The sequence below is a fragment of the Symphalangus syndactylus genome, chromosome 6, assembly GCF_028878055.3.
Source record: "Symphalangus syndactylus isolate Jambi chromosome 6, NHGRI_mSymSyn1-v2.1_pri, whole genome shotgun sequence".
In the NCBI taxonomy this organism is placed as follows: Eukaryota; Metazoa; Chordata; class Mammalia; order Primates; family Hylobatidae; genus Symphalangus; species Symphalangus syndactylus.
The window spans coordinates 101,674,734-101,695,354 of NC_072428.2; the positions used below are offsets into that span (position 1 = coordinate 101,674,734).

The 20,621-nt window shown below is 37.3% G+C and overlaps 1 protein-coding gene across 16 annotated transcripts in view; it reads right to left on the reverse strand.

Annotated features, from left to right (window-relative positions):
• The window catches only part of IMMP2L (inner mitochondrial membrane peptidase subunit 2), an 886,329-nt gene that overhangs the window by 812,548 nt on the left and 53,160 nt on the right, over positions 1-20,621 (reverse strand). For all 16 annotated transcript variants that reach the window (XR_010121572.1, XR_010121573.1, XM_055283713.2 and 13 more), the window contains one exon: positions 3,374-3,477. Coding sequence is in view for 14 of the 16 variants with exons in the window: in XM_055283713.2 (XP_055139688.1) it covers positions 3,374-3,477 (104 nt within the window). In the remaining 2 variants the exon portion in view is untranslated. The remainder of the gene's footprint in view (positions 1-3,373; positions 3,478-20,621) is intronic.

The window sequence follows — 20,621 nt, forward strand, 5'->3', positions numbered from 1 at the left end:
CTGAAGGCTACATATACTAATGGCAGCAAACCAGGAAGGAATCAGTATTATACATTCAACCTTTCTCCTAGAAGTGCTATTGCAAAGTTAGCCCTGATCTTTGTTTATAAATAAATAAATAAATAAAACAAAGTAACACAAAACAATGAGGAGAGCATATAACTCTGGTATCAGTACATTTTGTACAAAGCTTACAAGCTTTTCTCAATTTATGACTTCTGATGATAATGTCTTTCTGCCCTTGTATCCACAGACAGCCTCAACCCTTCCTTATACCACCTACCACCAAGCTATCTTCACCTTTTATGTTTTAAGTAAAATACTTAAACTTTTACTGCAGTTTAATTATTAGAAACTTCATGTCTTTTAAATTGTGTTAGTATTTTTATTGAGATTGTTATTGTTTTCGTCAGTGCTCTGGTTATAAAGTTGAATAAGCCCTACTGATTTAAGTAAGAATTTGGAAACTGCAAATTTTCCAGAAAAGCATACATAATATTATAGTAGAAATGGTGTATTACCACACATTCCGAATATACTGTCTCAAGATTTTTGTAATATACAAAGGTTATACTGGTTTGTTTTCAAAGATTACTTATTTATCAATGAAGTATACTGTTAATATCAATTTCTAAACAAAATTACAAAGTATATTTTCTAATCAGCTTTAAATTGAACATTTTAATATACATTTCTATATTTGTCACACATTTCTTAAAAAAATAGGATGTTCCAATGTAGTAACAAAAATTATCATCTATGTTAAAAACAAACTGATGCATTGTGTAAGAAAAGCAAATATTCAATATTTGACATAAATTAAATGTATATTATGAACTGCAATCAAACCAACATCAATCTTCTAAAATGAAGCAGTTTCTAAATTGTATGAAAATACATGGATATGGTCTAGAAAGCATGTTTGATCATAAGACTAAAAAGATACTTTTTATTAGGCAGGGTCTAACTGTCACCCAGGCTGGAGTACAGTGGCACAATCACAGATTACTGCAGCCTCAACTTCCCAGGCTCAATCGATCTTCCTACCTCAGCCTCCCAGGTAGCTAGAACTATAGGCACGCATCACCAAACCCAGCTAATTTTAGTATTTTTTGTAGAGACAGGGTTTCACCATGTTGCCCAGGCTGGTCTCAAACTCCTGGGCTTAAGGGATCCACACACCTTGCCCTCCCAAAGTGCCAGGATTATAGGCCTGAGCCACCCGGCCCCGACCTAAAAAAATACTTTAAATAATGCTAAAGAAGAATTTAGCATCAGACTTTTTGTTTCTTTCTCAAAGTAACAATATTGCTTCACGATCATCTGTTGTTAAATATATAATACTAGTAACCAAGCACTCTTTTATGTAAATGGCTCCTCCCAAGAACAAGCACATGAAAGTTTGTGTTATTTGTACCTGACAATGATATAGCACATAACTGAGTCATTAAAAACACAGTTCAGGCCGGGCGCGGTGGCTCACGCCTGTAATCCCAGCACTTTGGGAGGCCGAGGTGGGTAGATCACGAGGTCAGGAGATCAAGACCATCCTGGATAACACGGTGAAACCCGTCTCTACTAAAAATACAAAAAATTAGCTGGGCGTGGTAGTGGGCGCCTGTAGTCCCAACTACTCAGGAGGCTGAGGCAGGAGAATGGCATGAACCCGGGAGGCACGGCTTGCAGTGAGCCCAGATCGCGCCACTGCGCTCCAGCCTGGGCAACAGAGCAAGACTCTGTCTCAAAAAAAAAAAAAAAAACACAGTTCAGCTGGAATAGCTGTAATTTATATATCAATCCCAATTTGAATAGAATATTTTTGAAGTTAATGTATATAATAAATATCAATCACTATGAATATTTACATAAAACAGTAGTGTGCTCTTTTTAATATACTCCACAATACGGTAAGATAATTTTATGGACCCATGCAACCCTCAATATCAAGGAGCCCTGTTTTGTTTTTCAATTATCTATTCAAGTCCACTTGGTTAGAGATAGTCAGCATGTTTCTCATGGGAAAAAAAAATACTGCACAATTGTCTGTGTATAGTGTGACCTCTTTCACTTGGGTGGGAATACTTTCCATCACCAACTAAGTGAGGATATAACCTTGTCAAACCAAAGGCAAAAGAATAATGAGCATATGACAGGCTAACCCAGCATGGAAAAGGTTGTTTAAGAGGTTGCAAAAATAGTACTCTGAATGACAAAATAAAAGTACACTTCAAAGAGCAGGTTAATATTTTTAAAAGCACTCAAAACCTGAGAAGCATTTAATCCCCCTCCTTGGATGTCTGCCATACAAAACTCCACTTGAATTTACTTCTTTAGTCACTAACCAGATTTGGTTAATATGTTTTCAAATGAATACTGGTGGAATAGTCTGAAAGAAACACATTTATAGAATATCTATTTCCACAAAGCATGAGCCAAAGGTAAGTACAAATACGCAGATGATGTCTTGCTTTTACCAAACAATTGTAAGTTACCATCCAACAAGAAAAAAATCCTTCCAATTCAAGAATCAGAAATATAAATGGGAAAAGTATTTACCCATTAGCAGGTTTTTACTGTCTCCAAATCAAATGGCAGTAACACTGCTACATTCATTGCTACCACTAACTGGCATAACAGGGAATCACACTACAACATTTTTATAAGTATTTGAAACCAGACGAAATCAGACAAGTTTGGCTACAATCTTCCTAGTGTAAATTTACTTTTAAAGCAAACAAACAAAAATCTCCAAACCATTTAAGCCTGTCCCAGGACTATGTATTATATCATTGTGTCAGTTATGCACACTTTGACATTCCTTTTCTACATTAAGACTGGAATGAAATTTTTGATCCTGACCGGTCATGATATTATAACAGTGAAACAGTGCCACCTTTTGGCCCCAAACAGAAGCATCCAGTACTAGTCTTTCAAATTTCCTTTTTCAGTTAAACTCCTGATGTACATAAATGTCAATGATTTTCACGTCATAATTATCACCTTCTAGGAATACTTTTTATCTATACAAACCAAGAAAACACTGGGGTAACAAAAAAGTTGCTTACCAAGATGCAAAATTTCAAAATATTCCAAAGCAATACCAAATGCATGTATTTTTAATAATTTCTAATCAACATTTCATTAAATACATTTTACCCAATCCAAATATGTTAGTCAACTAACATATTTTAAATGCAAAAAATTCTTTTTATAGCATTGTTACACTGCAAAATTGATTTTTTAAAACACATTTTATTTAACATGTATTCAATTTAATAATTGGCAATATGATATTAACAGTGTATTACCAGTTAAATCAGTGTAAGTATAAATAATTTTATATACAAATATAGTATGCTTCTGAGTTACTTACACCAATGATACAATGTCACCACGGTGTACTTCAAAATTCCTCACTTTCCAGTGGTTCAAAAGTACCACATCAGATGACTGGCTCCCCCCAGGATTCAAAGAAGGCTAGAAAATAAGGAGAAAGAGACACATCTATCATTTGTATTTTTCAATCTTCATGGTTCTTGCACTTCACAGCTCGAGTGGACTGAAATAAAACATTTCTAATACAGTACCTTTCTATAAATTGCTGTTCTAAAGTAACTGCAAGTGATGAGTTTTCAAAAAGGCTCACTGGGCTTCTTCACAGATTAACCAGAAAAAAATAAATTACCAATGCTTATTTGAAAGGAACGTGTGCTAGACATTAAAATCTTTAGTAAACTCCAGTAAAGAGGTATGAAAAGCCTTAAGAATAATATAAAAACATGAGGAAGAAGTAAGTCAAACCTCCTAACAAAATATCCAGATAGGATCTAATTCCACAGTAGTACACATCATTGTTCCATCTGAGGAAAAGAAGAAATAATCCCAAATCACAGTCATATCCACAAATCTTCACAGTCATATGAACTGAAGGGGGCAAAAGAAAGATGTGATAGGATTATGATTATAAAATGTATGGATTTCCCACTTTGACCTCTCTTTTCTCAAAAGAGCACATGTCCTAAGGGTCCTGGTCCCAGTTTGAGCCTAATAAGGGGCTTTCACCCTAGGATTCAGAGAAGTCTAACTGTGCCTGAGGGTTAATGGATCAAGAACTGAGAAACATTTTGTGTAAGAATTTTTCTAAAGGTCAGGAACCACACAGGCACAAAAATTTGATTGGGGAACTATGAAACCAGCATACTTGTCATTTGGACAGGGGTACAGACCAAGCCAATGAACAACAAGCTTGAGGCAAGAACAGGGGGACAAAATAATTAGAAAAGCTAAGACAGCCTTTTCACTGTTTTTTAAATTTTTTTTTTCATTTTTTATTTCAATAGGTTTTGTAAGAAAAGGCAGTGTTCGGTTACATCAGTTAAGTTCTTCAGTACTGATTTCTGAGATTCTGGTGCACCCATCACCCAAGCAGTGTACACTATACCCAATGTGTAGGCTTTTATCCCTCACCACCACCCACACTTTCCTTTAAGTCCCCAAAGTCCAGTGTATCATTCTTATGCCTTTGTGCCCTCACAGCTTTGCTCCCACATATCAGTGAGAACATACGATGTTTGGTTTTCCATTCATGACTTACTTCACTTAGAATAATAGTCTCCAATTCCATTCAGATTGCTGTGAATAACATTATTTTGTTACTTTTTATGGCTGAGTAATATATATATACACCACATTTTCTTTATCCACTCGTTGATTGATGGGCATTTGGGATGGTTCCATATTTTTGCAACTGTAAATTGTGTTGCTATAAATGTGTGTGCAAGTACACATCTTTTTCATATAATGAGTTATTTTTTCATATAATGAGTTTATTTTCCTCTGGGTAGATACCTAGTATTGCTAGGGACTGCTGGATCAAATGGTAGATCTACTTTAGTTATTTAAGGAACCTCCATGCTGTTTTCCATAGTGGTTGTACTAGTGTACATTGCCACCAACAATGTAAAAGTGTTTCCTTTTCACCACATCCACACCCACATCTATTATTTTTTGATTATGGCCATTCTTGCAGGAGTGAGGTAGTATTGCATTGTGGTTTTGATTTGCATTTCCCTGATAATTAAAGATGTTGAAGATTTTTTCATATGCTTGTTGGCCATTTGTATATCACCTCTTGAGAATTGTCTATTCATGTCCTCAGTCCACTTTTTTTTTTTTTTTTTTTTTTGAGATGGAGTCTCACACCATCACCCAGGCTGGAGTGCAGTGGTGTGATCTCAGCTCACTGCAAGGTCCACCTCCCAGGTTCACGCCATTCTCCTGCCTCAGCCTCCCAAGTAGCTGGGACTACAGGCGCCCGCCACCACACCCAGCTAATTTTTTGTATTTTTAGTAGAGACAGGGTTTCACCGTGTTAGCCAGGATGGTCTCGATCTCCTGACCTTGTGATCTGCCCGCCTCAGCCTCCCAAAGTGCTGGGATTACAGGCGTGAGCCACCGCACCTGGCCTTAGCCCACTTTTTGATGGGGTTGTTTCTTTCTTACTGATTTGTTTGAGTTCTGACTCTCCAAGAATGCTACCATGGGAAGTGGCCATTTCTGTGGTGATAGGAAAGGTGCCAAGCAACAACTGAGACTCTCCGCCTTCACTGAGGGGCTGGTGACAGTAGCCAGTGGAGACACAACAACAGCAACCGGGGCAGAAGCAAGGAAAACAGTGAACGCAGGGCAACAGCCAGTCCCTGGAGCAGTAATGACATGCCTTTTGTTAAAGATTCCTGGGATTATTTATAGATTTTCTACAAAGCAAGAGTTGACGAATATGTCAAAATTCTGCATGGAGGCTATTATCCTGACACTATTTTTGATCCAGGGTTTTGCAGCTGAAAAATACTGGTTATCCTTGAACATCTCAAACACTTTCAGAGCTTTCACCGACTCCTTTAGTGATAATACCTAAATCTCTAACTTAAATTCCCTGCTACTCATTTCACTTAACTACCTGACAAAAAATTCAACAAGATTAAAATGGAATTTGTTATCATTTCAACAAATAAAATTTTTTTTTGAGATAGTTTCTTCTGTTCTTCTGCCTCAGCTTCCTGAGTAGAGCTGGGACTACAGGTGCGCACCACTACGCCCAGCTAATTTTTGTATTTTTAGTAGAGACGGGGTTTCACCATATTGGCCAGGCTGGACTCAAAATCCTGACCTCGTGATCCGCCCACCTCAGCCTCCCAAAGTGCTGGCATTACACACGTGAGCCACCGCATCTGGCCTCTTTTTTTTTTTTTTTAAAGGGTCTCGCTCTGTCACTCAGGCTGGAGTGCACCAGCATGATCATAGTGCACAGTGGCCTTGAACTCCTGGGCTCAGTCTCCCAGTTCCCAGGTAGCTAGGACTACAGGTCTACAAGTGCATACCACCACATCCAGTGAAGTCGGTTTTTTTTTTTCCTTTTTTTTTTTTTTTAGAGATGGGAGGGTCTTGCTATGTTGACCAGGATGGTCTTGAACTCATGACCTCAAGCAATCCTCCTGCCTTATCATCCAAAGTGCTGAGATTACAGGTATGAGCCACCATGACCATCCCTTTCTTATTTTCTTACATCCGGTTTACCCTTTTCCCAGTCAACCAGCTTAAAAATCTTAGTTGTCTTCTTACTTCTCATCCAAACAGTCAGCAAGCTAAAGGGATCTTTTTATAATCATAATGTCTTCTACTTTTGGCACGTTTTCTTTCCTCTCTAGCATCATCATATTCCAAGCACCAATCATTATGTAATTCTTGCTGTATCCACACTAATCAGTCTGTCACCTCCAACTTAGAAATGATTCCATTTCTTTCTAGTTATATGATCTTCAGCAAGTTACTTAACTTCATTATGCCATTCATTACTAGGAAAATGGTGATGATTAATAACTATTATCTAATTAATAATTAAATAGTAATAGCCAATACCTACCAAGTACTTACCATGTGTCCTGGTCTAATAATAATAGCCAGACATGTTAAGTGCTTACCATGTGCAAGACACTGTTTAAGGGCTTTACAAATATAGTTGATCTTGAACAACACAGGTTTGAACTGCATGGGTCCAATAATACACAGATTTTTTTCAATAAAAGTTACTCTAAGTGTGCCTGCCTCTCCTGCTTCCCTTTCCACCTTTTCTACATCTGCCACCCCTGAGACAGTAAGACTAACTCCTCTTCTTTCTCTTCCTCCTCCTTAGCCTACTCAATATGAAGACAGTGAGGATGAAGTCCTTTACAATGATCCTCTTCCACTTAAGAAATAGAAACATCTTTTTCTCTTATGATGTTCTTAATAACATTTTCTTTTCTCTTACTTTATTGTAAAAATATAGTATATAATACATATAGCATATAAAAATATGTGTTAATCTCACTGTTTATGTTAACAGTAAGGCTTCTGGTCAGGAGTAGACTATTAGTAGTTAAGCTGTGGGGTGTGGCGCAGTCAAAAGTTATATGCAAATTTTTAACTGCATGGGAGTTGGGTCCCTCACACTCTCATTGTTCAAGGGTGAACGGTGAACGGCACTACATTATTTGGTAAGATCATTCATTTAAAGTGCTTATGGTAGTTCTTGGCCCATAGTTACCTCTCAATAACTTCTATTATTGATATTACTACATCACAATTTTAATTTTAGGCAAGTCTGCACTCTCTACCCCCAGGTTCCTCCTCTGTCTCTATCCCTAGTGAGGAACAGAGTTGATACAGTAGCATAAGTCCAAAGGGCTTTACTGAGCCATGTTGCCGGGGAATGGAGCTTTTGTCATCACAACAGTAGGTTAGATTATTAAAAGGTGAGCTTCCACAAGGGTACGCTCTCTATCTCATTCATATTTCTCATTCAAATTCTCTATCTCCCTCTTCCTGTCTGTCTTTGACCTCAGTATCCACAGGTCCTCTTCCCTCATTTCTTTGTATTCTTTTTCCTATATAACTGACACAGTAAAGGTGACCTGGAGAGAGACCATCCAGGCTCTGGACGATAAAGAGAAAATCTTCCTATTGTACTTTCACTGCAGTCGGTTTTTTTTTTCTTTTTTCTTGCCATAATAGTGAAGGAACAAAAGGTGATTTAATTATTTATGACTGTTCTATTGGTCTCTTGTACTGGTGTTTTTTTTTTTGAAGTTTGTGACCGCAACTCATAAGATCAAAAATCCCAAGTTCACCATCACATCCTATGATTATTTCTATCGTAATATTTAAATGTGCATTAAAATCGTTCCCTTGTCTCTCCTTCCAAAAGGCTATAAGTTCTTTTTTTTTCTAAGTTTTGAGAATAAATTATTTCCTGTGCCTATATTTTTGAGATCGGGCACTTTGCAGGTAATTAACACATTTTAATGGGAAGAATTAAAAAAAATCAATTAGTGGAATTTCCAAAGATTTTCCAAATTAACAAGGTCAAAACAAAGATCCTATTCCAGCCCACTCCAGCCCCCAAATATACTTCCCCTCCTTATTTAACGGTAGTACCATTTACCCTATCCCCCATACTGGAAGACTCATATGTCAAGTCCAGTTTCTAACCCGCTCTTTGAATGCCTCATCATCAGACTTCCCCTTTGTCGAGAATGTTTTTTCTCCACTTGGAAACTTCTAGTCATTTGTCAAAGTCCTTATCTGATGGGGACTCCTCTGTAAAGCCTTCAAAAAAATAAAAAATAAAAAACATGCTGCAGTTCCCTTAAGGAACTGGAAAATTATATCTTGGTGTTCCAACAATGGGGATAGAAAAATCCCAACTGACCCAAATTTTAACTTTATCTTTCCCTTATAGAATCACTTTTCTAATTGCCCAACTTTTCTAATTGTAATTGTTAGAACCAAAAGGTAAAGCATTATAAACAAAAGATTTATGCAAGGGAAGAAAACAGAAGGAAGTATGTCTAACTTCCAATAGTGAAATATTAGAATCAAGAGTCAACACCTGAATGACATTGCTTGATTTTATAAAGGAAGCAATAGGGTTTTCTTTCACCTTTTCTTTCCTCCACAAGTTTAAATTAGCTACTCCCTCATGTGCACTCCCATAGCAATGCAGGTACTTAATAGGTATCTGCCTACAGATAAGACTCACTCAGGTCTAAGTTTCTCAACTGCTGAAACCATGTCTTAGCCATTTTTGTAAACCTAATCCCAGAAAAGTGGTTGGAAAATAATATTTCTATAAAGTCTAAAAGATTAAAGGTTTTTAAAAGCATATTTAAATCAGATAGTTTCTAGAATATACATTATCTAAATAATGTATACATCTCTTTCAATGAAAACATATTCTAGATAAGTATAGTAAGAAATTTTTTGTGTCTCATCAAGCTAGGCAATTTAAGACTTAGAAATAGTTGAAGAGGGCTTTATTATTCATAATGAAATAATGGCAATCACAACACAATAAACTATCTTGTTTATTAATCTGACACATGGATATCAACAAAACATCGTAAAGAAAAACCTTCTTGAATTGGGAAGTTGTTCCTATAGCACTATAAGAACCACAGTTTTCTGTACTTCACTAAAAACAAACGCTTTATTAAAAAGAAAAAAAACAGGCCGGGCACGGTAGCTCACGCCTGTAATCCCAGCACTTTGGGAGGCTGAGGCGGGTGGATCACAAGGTCAGGAGATCGAGACCATCCTGGCTAACACAGTGAAACCCTGTCTCTACTAAAAATGCAAAAAAAAATTAGCAGGGCGTGGTGGCGGGCGCCTGTAGTCCCAGCTACTCAGGAGGCTGAAGCAGGAGAATGGCGTGAACCCGGGAGGCAGAGCTTGCAGTGAGCTGATCGTGCCACTGCACTCCAGCCTGGGCGACACAGCGAGACTCCGTCTCAAAAAAAAAAAAAAGAAAGAAAGAAAAAAACAGTGGCCAGTCACGGTGGCTCACGCCTGTAATCCCAGCACTTTGGGAGGCCGAGGCAGGCAGATCACGAGGTCAGGAGATCAAGACCATCCTGGCTTAACACGATGAAACCCTGTCTCTGCCAAAAAATACAAAAAATTAGCCGGGTGTAGTGGTGGGCCCCTGTAGTCCCAGCTACTCAGGAGGTTGAGGCAGGAGAATGGCGTGAACCCAAGAGGCGGGGCCTGCAGTGAGCCGAGACCACGCCACTGCACTCCAGCCTGGGGTGACACAGCGAGACTCCGTCTCAAAAAAAAAAAATAGAGCAAACAATTTTTTCAAATCGATTAAGTTAAAAACATCAAGTAGAAATTAAAAGTCATAAATAATAATTTGATATGGCCACAGAATCTGTATTTTCTTATGTTGTTAATATTTTAAATCCTAGATTCCAAGAGACTACATCAAAATATAACTAACTTAAAATAATAAAGTTTTTGAAGAAATCTCAGAGAATATTTAATCTAGGAGTTTCCACCTGTATCTCCAAGTATTTCATTGTATCAGATATTCCTGCTAGTAGTCACAGTGATTTCCAGTAGCAAAAGGAAAAACACTAACAAAGAACAAAACAAGCCAAACATCTGCTCTAGACGGAGTAAGAAAGATCACCCTCACCGAACGTGGGCAGGCACCATACAATTAGTTGAGGGCTTGGATACAACAACAAGGAAGAGGAAAGGTAAATATTCTCTCTCTGTCTCTCTCAACACTTGCATTCTCACACTCATCTATTTCTCTGCTTCTACCACGGACCACTAAAGTTAAAAATCAAACTTGGAGAAGTGTTTTGAATAGTCCTTGCCCTAAACACAGAAAACTATGTTCAAATCTTGTCTCCATTTCTTATTAACCATATTACCTTAAACAAATTATATAACCTGTCTCATTTCCTCATCTATAAAATGGGGACTGACTGCAGGAACACTGATCTCATGGGGTTGCTACAAGAATTAAATGAGACAGTCTACAAAACATTACAGTCATGAAACAGAGTAGCAGTCAACAAATAGGACACTAATGATGATGGCAACAATAACAAAATAAAGGGAAACAAAATCAGGTACAGTATCCTTTCCATAAGATTTAAGAAAAATTAAACATTTAAATAGTGCCCTGCACATTTCTCATTTTACATAGTAAACTGAAAGTCTTCAGGTAGAAAATTCTACCCCTCATTTCTAAATTCTTTGTTGATTATTTCCTCACTTTTTTAAAGCAAGTAAAGTTAGGATGCTTTTATTTGGGGCCTTGATTGTTCTGCCTCTATAAATTAATCCAAAAAAATTTAATGCACATAATTAGTTATGAATATCTATAAGAATTTTAAACCTGTTATGTTTTAAATTCTTATTTTTAAAACATATACATGCATACAGAGATATATAAAAACATACACATTTAAAAATCTAACAGTTCTTAGCTCTGGTTGATGAAATGATTTCCATTTTCTTCTCCCCTACTGCTTACCCCTCCCCACACCTTGTTTTCCTCTGGCTCAGTTATATCTCACTAAATAAATATATGTTTATTTTGTATGCTTTGCTCTGACCTAAGTACTATATAGTTCACTCTAAGAAATACAATATAAGTCAGCATATTTCAACAGATGTTAGTAACTTATGCTAAAGCTAGAAATAGCCAATATCTATCGAATCTGCTTTTGGAACAAGCATAACACAAAAGTTAGGCTTTAGTCTTTTCTCTGACCAAAGACTATGCTGAAGGATTTTTATTTGTCCTACAAACAAATATTATTGTCAAGGTATCCTAAATCCTCAGCTTGTGTCTAACCTCAAATCATATGACAGGTTTGGAAGAATTTATGTTTCGGTTTACGAAAATAAAATTCTCCTAGAGAATTAAGCACAGTCATAGCACACTTCTTGCCTTGTAAAACTTAACTGAAGCCATCAATCAATAAATGATATTACTCTAGCTTTTTACTATAAATTTTTTATTCATTTTTTAATTTTAAAGAATCTACGGCCTATGATTCACTGCCTCCAAGATATGAAGAAAGCCTGGTTTTGACCTTACTTTTTTGGGTGCAATGCTTTCAACCTTTTCAGGCTTATAAAAAGCACCACTCACACTGGCTACATACAATCTACAACAGGTAAATATCAAACTTTGTGCTTTTAAGTGAGATGGAGCCCAGCTGCAGCCACAAGGACCCAACAGCAGCCCTCAGACTTCTTTTGAAGAACCATTACTTTGAAGACATATCTGTGGAGGTGGGGGCAATAACAGAAGAAACTGAAATAGTACTGTTGATTTAGACTTTTTAACACTGCACCACTGGCCAAGAAGCATGAAGTAAGTACAGTTAAAGTAAATGTACATTCTGATTACAGAATTATTAGATGCCACACCTTTGAAAGAATGTGGCAATATGGTCTACAATGCCTTCTTTCTTCCCTTGCTATTCAGGGGTCTCCATAATTTGCATGGCTTCTAGAGTTCTCAGATTTGTCTCTCTAGATGAGCATAATAAAATAGACTATCATGTACCCAGGTCTGTACAAAGCTGTAAGTTAGAAATGGAACATTCTTCTTACATAATGGGTACTTATTACCCATACCCCTTCTGATGGTTAATTTTATGTGTCAACTTGACTAGATTAAGGCTACCCAGAATGCTAAGAAAGCATTATTCTGGGTGCATCTGTGAGGGAGTGTTTCCAGGAGAGATCGGCCTTTGAAGCACTGGATTGAGTAAGAAAGATCCACCCTCACCCAACATGGGCAGGCACCATGCAATTAGTTGAGGGCTTGGATACAAGAACAAGGAAGAGGAAAGGTAAATATTCTCATATTCATTCTCCTTCTCCCTCTCCCTCCCCTTCCCCCTCCCCCTCCCCCTTTCCCTCTCCCTCTCCCTCTCTCTCTCTCTTTCTCTGTCCTGAAGCTGGGATACCCTTCTTCTCTTTCCATTGGAAATCTTAGAACTCCAGGTCCTCTGACTTTTAGACCCTGGGACTTGAACCAGCAGCCCCCAGGTCTCAGGCCGTTGGCCTTGGACTAAGAGTTATACCATCAGCTTCTGTGGTTCTGAGGCCTTCAGACTTGGACTGAGCCAAGCTACCTGGACCTCCAGCTTGCAGATAGCCTATAATGAAACTTCCTAGCCTCCATAATCACATGGCCCAATTCCCCTAATAAATTCCCTCTCATAGATAGATTGATAGATAGATGGACAGACAGACAGACAGACAGACAGATAAATATCCTATTTGTTCTGTCTCTCTGGTGAACTCTAATTATAATATAATTTCTTAATTTTTCTTTTAAAAGCAAGCCTGTAAAACTACATTAATAAAATAAAAGTGAACATATAACATATTGATTTAATTCAGAATTATACTAGAATTTTTCATTCTCCTAATCTTAACTGCATGTTCTACTATAGAACATCCCATCAAAGTGTCACAGGCACGCTCACATACTACCTGTAGGAATGAAAATCTTTATAAACTGTCAACAAGGTAATTTGCCAAAATATATTTAAAGTCTTAAAAGTGATCTTGTCCTTAGACTTGAAAATGTCACATTTAAAAAGATGTCCTAAGAAACTAATTAGACATATGTGCAAAGGAACATATACAAAGATATTCATCATACATTATTTACAATAGTGAATAGCTTCTCAGTCTTTTAGCTAAAATCAAGTGAATAACTGAGCCAAGCTCAATACCAATAATAGGAAACTGATCAAACCTTGGTTTAGCAATGGTTAAACTTTATGGATATAAAAATGATTGTAAAAATTACATTGTGGAAAAATATATATTTGGATATGTCTGGAAAATAAGTGAAAAATGCGACATAGAAAAAACAAACTGGTATGATCCAATTTTGGGAAAGATGGGACGGAGGAAAAAAGGGAAGAACATTAAAAGAATAAGGTAAAGAAGGAAATTGTGCAGAAAAGAAAGAGAATAACTTATAATGGTTTAGAAATGCAAACTTCGAAGTCAGAAGCTGGGTTTAAATCTATGCAATCTTCAGTAAGTTATCCAATCTCTCTGATGGTATTTCTTCATCTGTTAAGTGGGCTAACAATAGTATCTTCATCATACAGTTGTGGGGGATATTAAATAAACTAATATATATAAAGTCAATACTGTAATGACTTGAACATAGTGATCAGTCAATAATTTTTAACCATTAGTATTATATAATAATATATTTAAAATAAATAATTCTGAAAGGTGGTATCAATTATTTATTTTCCATATTTTTCTATGTCTTCTAAGTTTTTTGCCAATCAATATGCAGTGCTTTTATATTAATGTAAGCACTAAGTAATGAATTGTTTTTGAAGGGGAAAGCATCTGATTTTTATATCCTCTTATTACTAACATTTTTAAAGTCTGTGTTCTTTAAACAAGCTCTTCAGTATTTAAGCATCTCTTTAATTCAGGTCACTACAACTAGACTGCAAGGTTCAAATCTGCAAAGTTTCTGTTTCAATGCACTAATTATAAAATACTACCATTAAATATGTGCATAGTGTTTCCTAGCTAATAAAACATGTTTTGAGATAGCTATTCTAATTTATAGTTCTAATTAACCATATCAGAAATAGATCATGTATAGTCAATGAAATATAAAATTTATATAAACATATCTGCATATTAAGCTGAAGACAGACTGCTATATGTAAAATAAGCCAGCTACATGGAAAAGCCCCAGCAAGATACATGAGGAATCTTTAACTTCCTCATAAAACTGAATAAGGCTTTCCTATTCATTGCTAAGTTTTTCTTGCTCAGAACCACTTTTCTGTCTCCTAACCTATTTAAAAAAAAAAAAAAAGTTCATAGTAAGGTGTGCAGCACAGAAAGGAAGTGATTCAACAAATAACAAAGATTTTAGGAGGCTGCATGATTCCCTCAGAAGCGTGTAACTCCAAAGAGGCCAAATTCCCCAACATATACAATGGTATAGCAATCTATTCACATGGCTTATATAATATCTGTGAACAAATCTGTGAAGATAATACCATGGATTTTAGATTCTTTAGTTCTTCATTGTTGAACCTGATGCTGCATTATACGGAAAAAAATAAAAAAGAACCAGCCAGCATCCTAACACTACAAATGTGTATCAGTAGAAATTTTGGTACCTGGGTACCCTAAGTTACATTGATCAAAGCTATAAGAACAAAGGAGCTCAAATGTATAGGAAACAGCTTATCAAAAGGAACTGAAAAGCATTGTGGCAGATAAAAAGGGAAAAAAAAGATATATACCTTATATCACTTATCTACTGCTACAAAACAAACCACTCCAAAACTTAAAACAAAAATCATTTATTGGTTCATGATTCCACAATTTAGGCTATGCTTAGCTATGCAATTAGCCAGCTTGTCTGGCTGTGATCACTCAGGCAGCTGCAGCCATGGAGGCAGCAGTGTTCCAGGAGCAAAAACTCCCTCGTGTAAGCATCTACCAAGCCTCTGTTTGCCTATCTGCTGATATTCCAACAGCCAAAAGGAGTCATATGGCCAAGTCAAGAATCAGTGTAGGAGAGGACGACATAGAGCTCAGTACCCAGGAGCATGACTCATGGGGGATGGGATAGACAGGGAATATCAACGTAACAATCTACCAAAGCTCTGCCCTCTGGCTCCAATGAATCATATCCCTCACACATGCAAAATACATGTAACCCTTCCTAAGAGCCCCAAAGTCTCCTCAGATGTTTGCAATAGGATTCATGTCCGTTAATTCATGATATGCATCAGGTCCCAGTATGGATGAGGACTGTAGGGTGCATCTCAAATCAGAGACTTATGAACTGAAAAGATAAATTATCTGTCCCCCAAACACCAAACATATAATGGAAAGACAGAAGATAATCATGGATTTTAAAAGGCAATGAAAAAAGCAGAGAAGTCACTTGTCCATAGAAAGCTTAAAATCCAGCAGCATGTGTTGTCAAGGCCTTCCATCTCATGGAGCGGAATGTCCTTTAATTAAGGCTCTTTTCTGTTCTCTGGAATGGTTCCCTAATTTATTGGTCTGCATGGCTCTTAGCTCTGCCCTCTGGGCTTTGGGCTCTTTTTTAAAAAGAAAGGATGCCAGGCTTAAACACCTGTAACCCCAGCTTCTTGGGAGGCGGGAGGATGGCTCCAGGCCAAGAGTTTGAGACCACCTGGGCAACATAGTGAGACTGTCTCCACACACAAAAATTTTAAAAATTAGCTGTCCAGGACTTCGAGGCTGATTGCATCAATGCACTCCAGCCTGGGCAACACAGCAAGACCCTGTCTCTTTAAAATAATAATAATAATAATAATAATATAAAAATAAATAATAAATTTAAAAAAAGAAATGCTCCTTCATAATAAAGTGGACACACCCCAGAGGTCTCTTTCTAAATTGACCCCATTTTAGTGCAAGTTAATTCAACACCCTTAAAATGTTGTAGACTTCCCATTAATCTAGTTGGGGCTCATTCCATTTCCCCCAAAACTACATCCATAACTTCCTTCTTTCTTTTTCTTGCTCTGTCACCCAGGTTGAAGTGCAGTGGTGCAATCTCGGGTCCCTGCAAACTTTGCCTCCCAGGTTCAAGTGATTCTCCTGTCTCAGCCTCCAGAGTAGCTGGGACTACAGGCACATGCCACCACGCCAGGCTAATTTTTGTATTTTTAGTAGAGACGGGTTTTACCATGTTGGCCAGGATGGTCTCAATCTCCTGACCTCGTGATCCACCTGCCTCCGCCTCCCAAAGTGCTGGGATTACAGGCGTGAGCCACCATGCCTGACCCCTAATTTTTTTCAAACCAGATCTTTCTTTACTTTGAAAGTGTCAGGCTGCTGTGGCACAAAGCCCTGAGGAGTTTACAAACTATTTTGTCTAATTAAAAAGATATACTAAGTACCACCTTATATCTTTCTGAGGTTTTTTATGTTTTTGCTTTTGTTTTTCTTTGAGACAGAGCCTCACTCTGTCACCCAGGCTGGAATGCAGTGGCACAGTCTTGGTTTATTGCAACCTCTGCCTTCTGAGCTCTGGTGATCCTCCCACCTCAGCCTCCCAAGTAGCTGGGACTACCAGCACATGCCACCAAGCCTAGCTAAGTGTTCTATTTTTAGTAGAGACAGAGTTTCACCAGTTGCCCAGGTTGGTCTCAAACTCCTAGGCTCAAGTGATCTGCAGGCCTTGGCCTCCCTAAGTGCTGGGATTATAGGCATGAGCCACCACACCTGGCCCTGAGGTCTTAATAAAGAGTCTTCCAGTCCTGATTTGATCTCTACCCCAGGCTATTTCTTACTTTGAGGATCTTTTGCCTGCTAGATACTGGGAATGAAAAATAGTTTTATTTTCCAACCCAAAAAGTTCTGGGCACCCTATATTTCCTCTAATTTCTGCTAAAAGTTCATTTCTCTCTTCCCATATCTTATATAAAGCTATACGAAGCCAGCTGACAATTTCAATATTTTTGCCTGGAAATCTCCTTAGCCAAATCTATAAGATCATTAGGTATATCTTCTATTTTTGAAGTTCTCACAGTTCACATTTTTAAAAAATGTTTCAGTACCATAAAACACAGATCATCATAATTCCAGTCCCCAGTAACAGATACTTTACTTTGTTTTCTATTAACAGTTGTTTGCCATTTGTCCAGCCTCTGCCAACACTCCCCTTACCACATTACCCACCCCAACTGCCACCCCATCCCCAAATCAATGCTACATATTTTAGGTTTTTGTTGTAGTATCACTTCACTAGTAATACCAATTTTTGTTTCAGTTATCTCTCGCTTCATAACAAACCACTCCAAAACTATGTATCTAAAAAGAACACCAAAATGTATCTGCTTGTGATCCTGCAATTTTGGCTTCCCTCAGCTGGAAAGTTCAAGATGGCTTCATTGACATGTCAGGCACTCAACTGGGGCTGGAAGGCCAGGATGCTTCATTTATTCTCCAAAATCTCCATCATCAGGATAGCCTGAGTTTTTACATGTTCCCAGCTCACAAGTAGTGACCAAGCTCCTACTTGAGCAGTATTTGCTTATATCCTACTGACCAAAACAAGTCCCATGGTCAGAGTCATTGTGGGAGGAAACTACACAAACCAATGAGGGAGGCCTGATTCACTACGGAATCATTACCATAAAAATCTACACATATCTCATGCTAAATGAATAGACCATCCATTCAGCTGACAATCTTGTGACTGTGCTTTCTGCTGATCATTTTAAAAGGTACAGAAATAAAAGATAGTTTATATTTTAAAAAGAAAGAAAAAATTCACTGATGAAAAAATAAAAATGTTAAAGATAACTAAATAGTCTTAAAAGCAAATGACAAGCTAAAAAGTATAAAGCAGGCATTTTAAAAAATAAAATTAAAAAAAGCTTAAGAAGAAATAAAGTTCATAAAATTGAAAAATTTTTAATTAAAACTTAAAAATTAAAAAAAGAACATATTATAAAATGATATACTCATTGGTATAATATTGTTGCAGTCTTTCTGCTCCTTAGCTCAGCTAGGTCTAAGTTGTTGTCGCATAACCAGGAAGAATTAGGCGTGCAGACACCAGAGAGTCAGTAAAGTAGAATTTAATAGGCGAAAAAGGAAAGCTCTCAGCAAAGAGGGGGCACAGGGGGTGGGAGGGGTATGGTTCCCCTATCTGAAGGCAGGAAAGTCCCCCATGTGGTTGGGTCCAGGGCCTTTTATAGACTCAGAACGGGGAGAGTGTATTGATTGGTTTGTGAGTACGCAAAAAAGGTTAAAGCAAAGACACCACTCAAAGGTGGGCACGCCAGAGTAGAAAACCAATTAGGAAAGGGTAGATATATGTAAAATAGGTGAATGGTGGGGATCTATCAGAGGAAAGCATGCCAAATAGGCAAGTTCTCAATCCAGTCTGAGGATGTAACTTGTAGCTTGGCTTTCAGGCTTTAAACTGTCTTGGGCTTGGAAGGGGGGTTTCACTGGGGACCCGCCCTATCTGCCTAAGCATTTGGCTGCTTCCTGCCACTCTCAATATTAGAAACAATAAGCTAAAATTAGCACAAATATATGATGAATAATTTAACAGACAAAGAGATGGGAAATAAAACAAATTTTTTAAAAGGCATAAGACTAGGAATTCAAAAGTTGAGTAAACAAAGGCAATCAGGATTTTCCAAGCAAAAGCAATTACCATGTCTAGCAAATCCCCCAACAATTTGCCCTCACCCAAGACATGGAGCTCTCCTTAAGAAAATGGTTCTCAAACTTTAGTATTTACAGAGTTTGTTAAAATGCAGATTCCAAGATCCTCACAAAACGATTCTAATTTCATAGGTCTGAAATGGGGCTCGTTAATCTTCATTAACAAGTACCCAAGATTATGTAATAAAAAAGGCCCAAGGACCACAGCAGCTACAAAAGGGTTTTCTCAAACAAGGGACAGACTATGGGGCTCCTTATCCTTCGTGTTGCACTTTTTGCTTGAAGTGCTTACGACAAGCCCACATTTAAAATTTCAGAATCAAAAGTTAACATGCTCCACCACCTTAGTTATAGCTCAATTTGAGCTGTCTCACCCTTGTAAGCTTCCCTCCAGCAATAAAGCAGCATTTTGCAAACTACAGGTCACAACCAATGAGTGAGTCAGAATCATCAATTTAAAAGGTTATGACCAGAACAGAAAATATCAGAGGGCATTGCACATAATGATAGTAATTACAGTTTAAGTATTGTTAAATGAAACTTTTGTTCCAGTTGCATGTATGTGTGTATAGTGCAAAACTATATTACTTAATATGAGTCATGAGCAAAAAGGTTTGAAAATCTCTGCCATAAAGAATATGATGAACTCATCAAGAAGCTAAAAACTTTTTAGGAGAATAGTTCACCAGAAACACCCTCAAAGTCTAAGAAAAAAAATTTTAATGATCATAATTTCATTTTATCATGTTTCTGTAGAATTTAATTATTCAGGCATATCAATGCTTCAAAGAAGAAATTTCATATGCATTTATTCCAGCATCCCTCTGAACTAGCAGGTGAGAGGATTATGGTCCCCTTTCTTTTAGAAACTTACAAAGTAGAGTTATTATTAACCCAAGAAATTAATAATTAGAGGACAGTACAAAAGGATTTATAATCATGAGTTAAACTTACAATGCTGTAGGATTTCTAATAAGTGAATGACAGAATTAAAGAAAGTTGCATGAAGAAGATAGAGCTTGAGTTTAGACTTAAAGGGAACTTAAGAAAAAGCAGAGGAGAAAAGGTATAATAATGAGTCGTGTTATACAGTCAGAATAGGCTAAATGCTTGTAAAAAGAATTTCAAAAGCTCAGTGGTATAACACAATAGTGAGTGGACTGACTCCACACAATCATTCAGAAACGCAGTTTTTTCAAGCTTGTACGTCTACTATCCCCTGTGGCATCGTGTCCTCAACTGGATCCTCTGCTGTATTGTATTATATACATACATACACATACATATAGATATAGATATTGATACAGATATCAAAATCAGTATAGATATCGATACAGATATCAAAATCAGTATAGATATCCTGTATATTATGATTTTTTGACACATTAAAAAAACATTCCTAGCTGGGGAGACACTGCCTCTGCCAGACCTAGCCAATTCTTCCAGCTAGCAAGAGCTCAACCAGAAGCATGCCTTTCATATGCAAACTAACCAATCCAGAACCGTACCTCCTCCAGCCAGTATAACCCTGGAGACAATTTCCT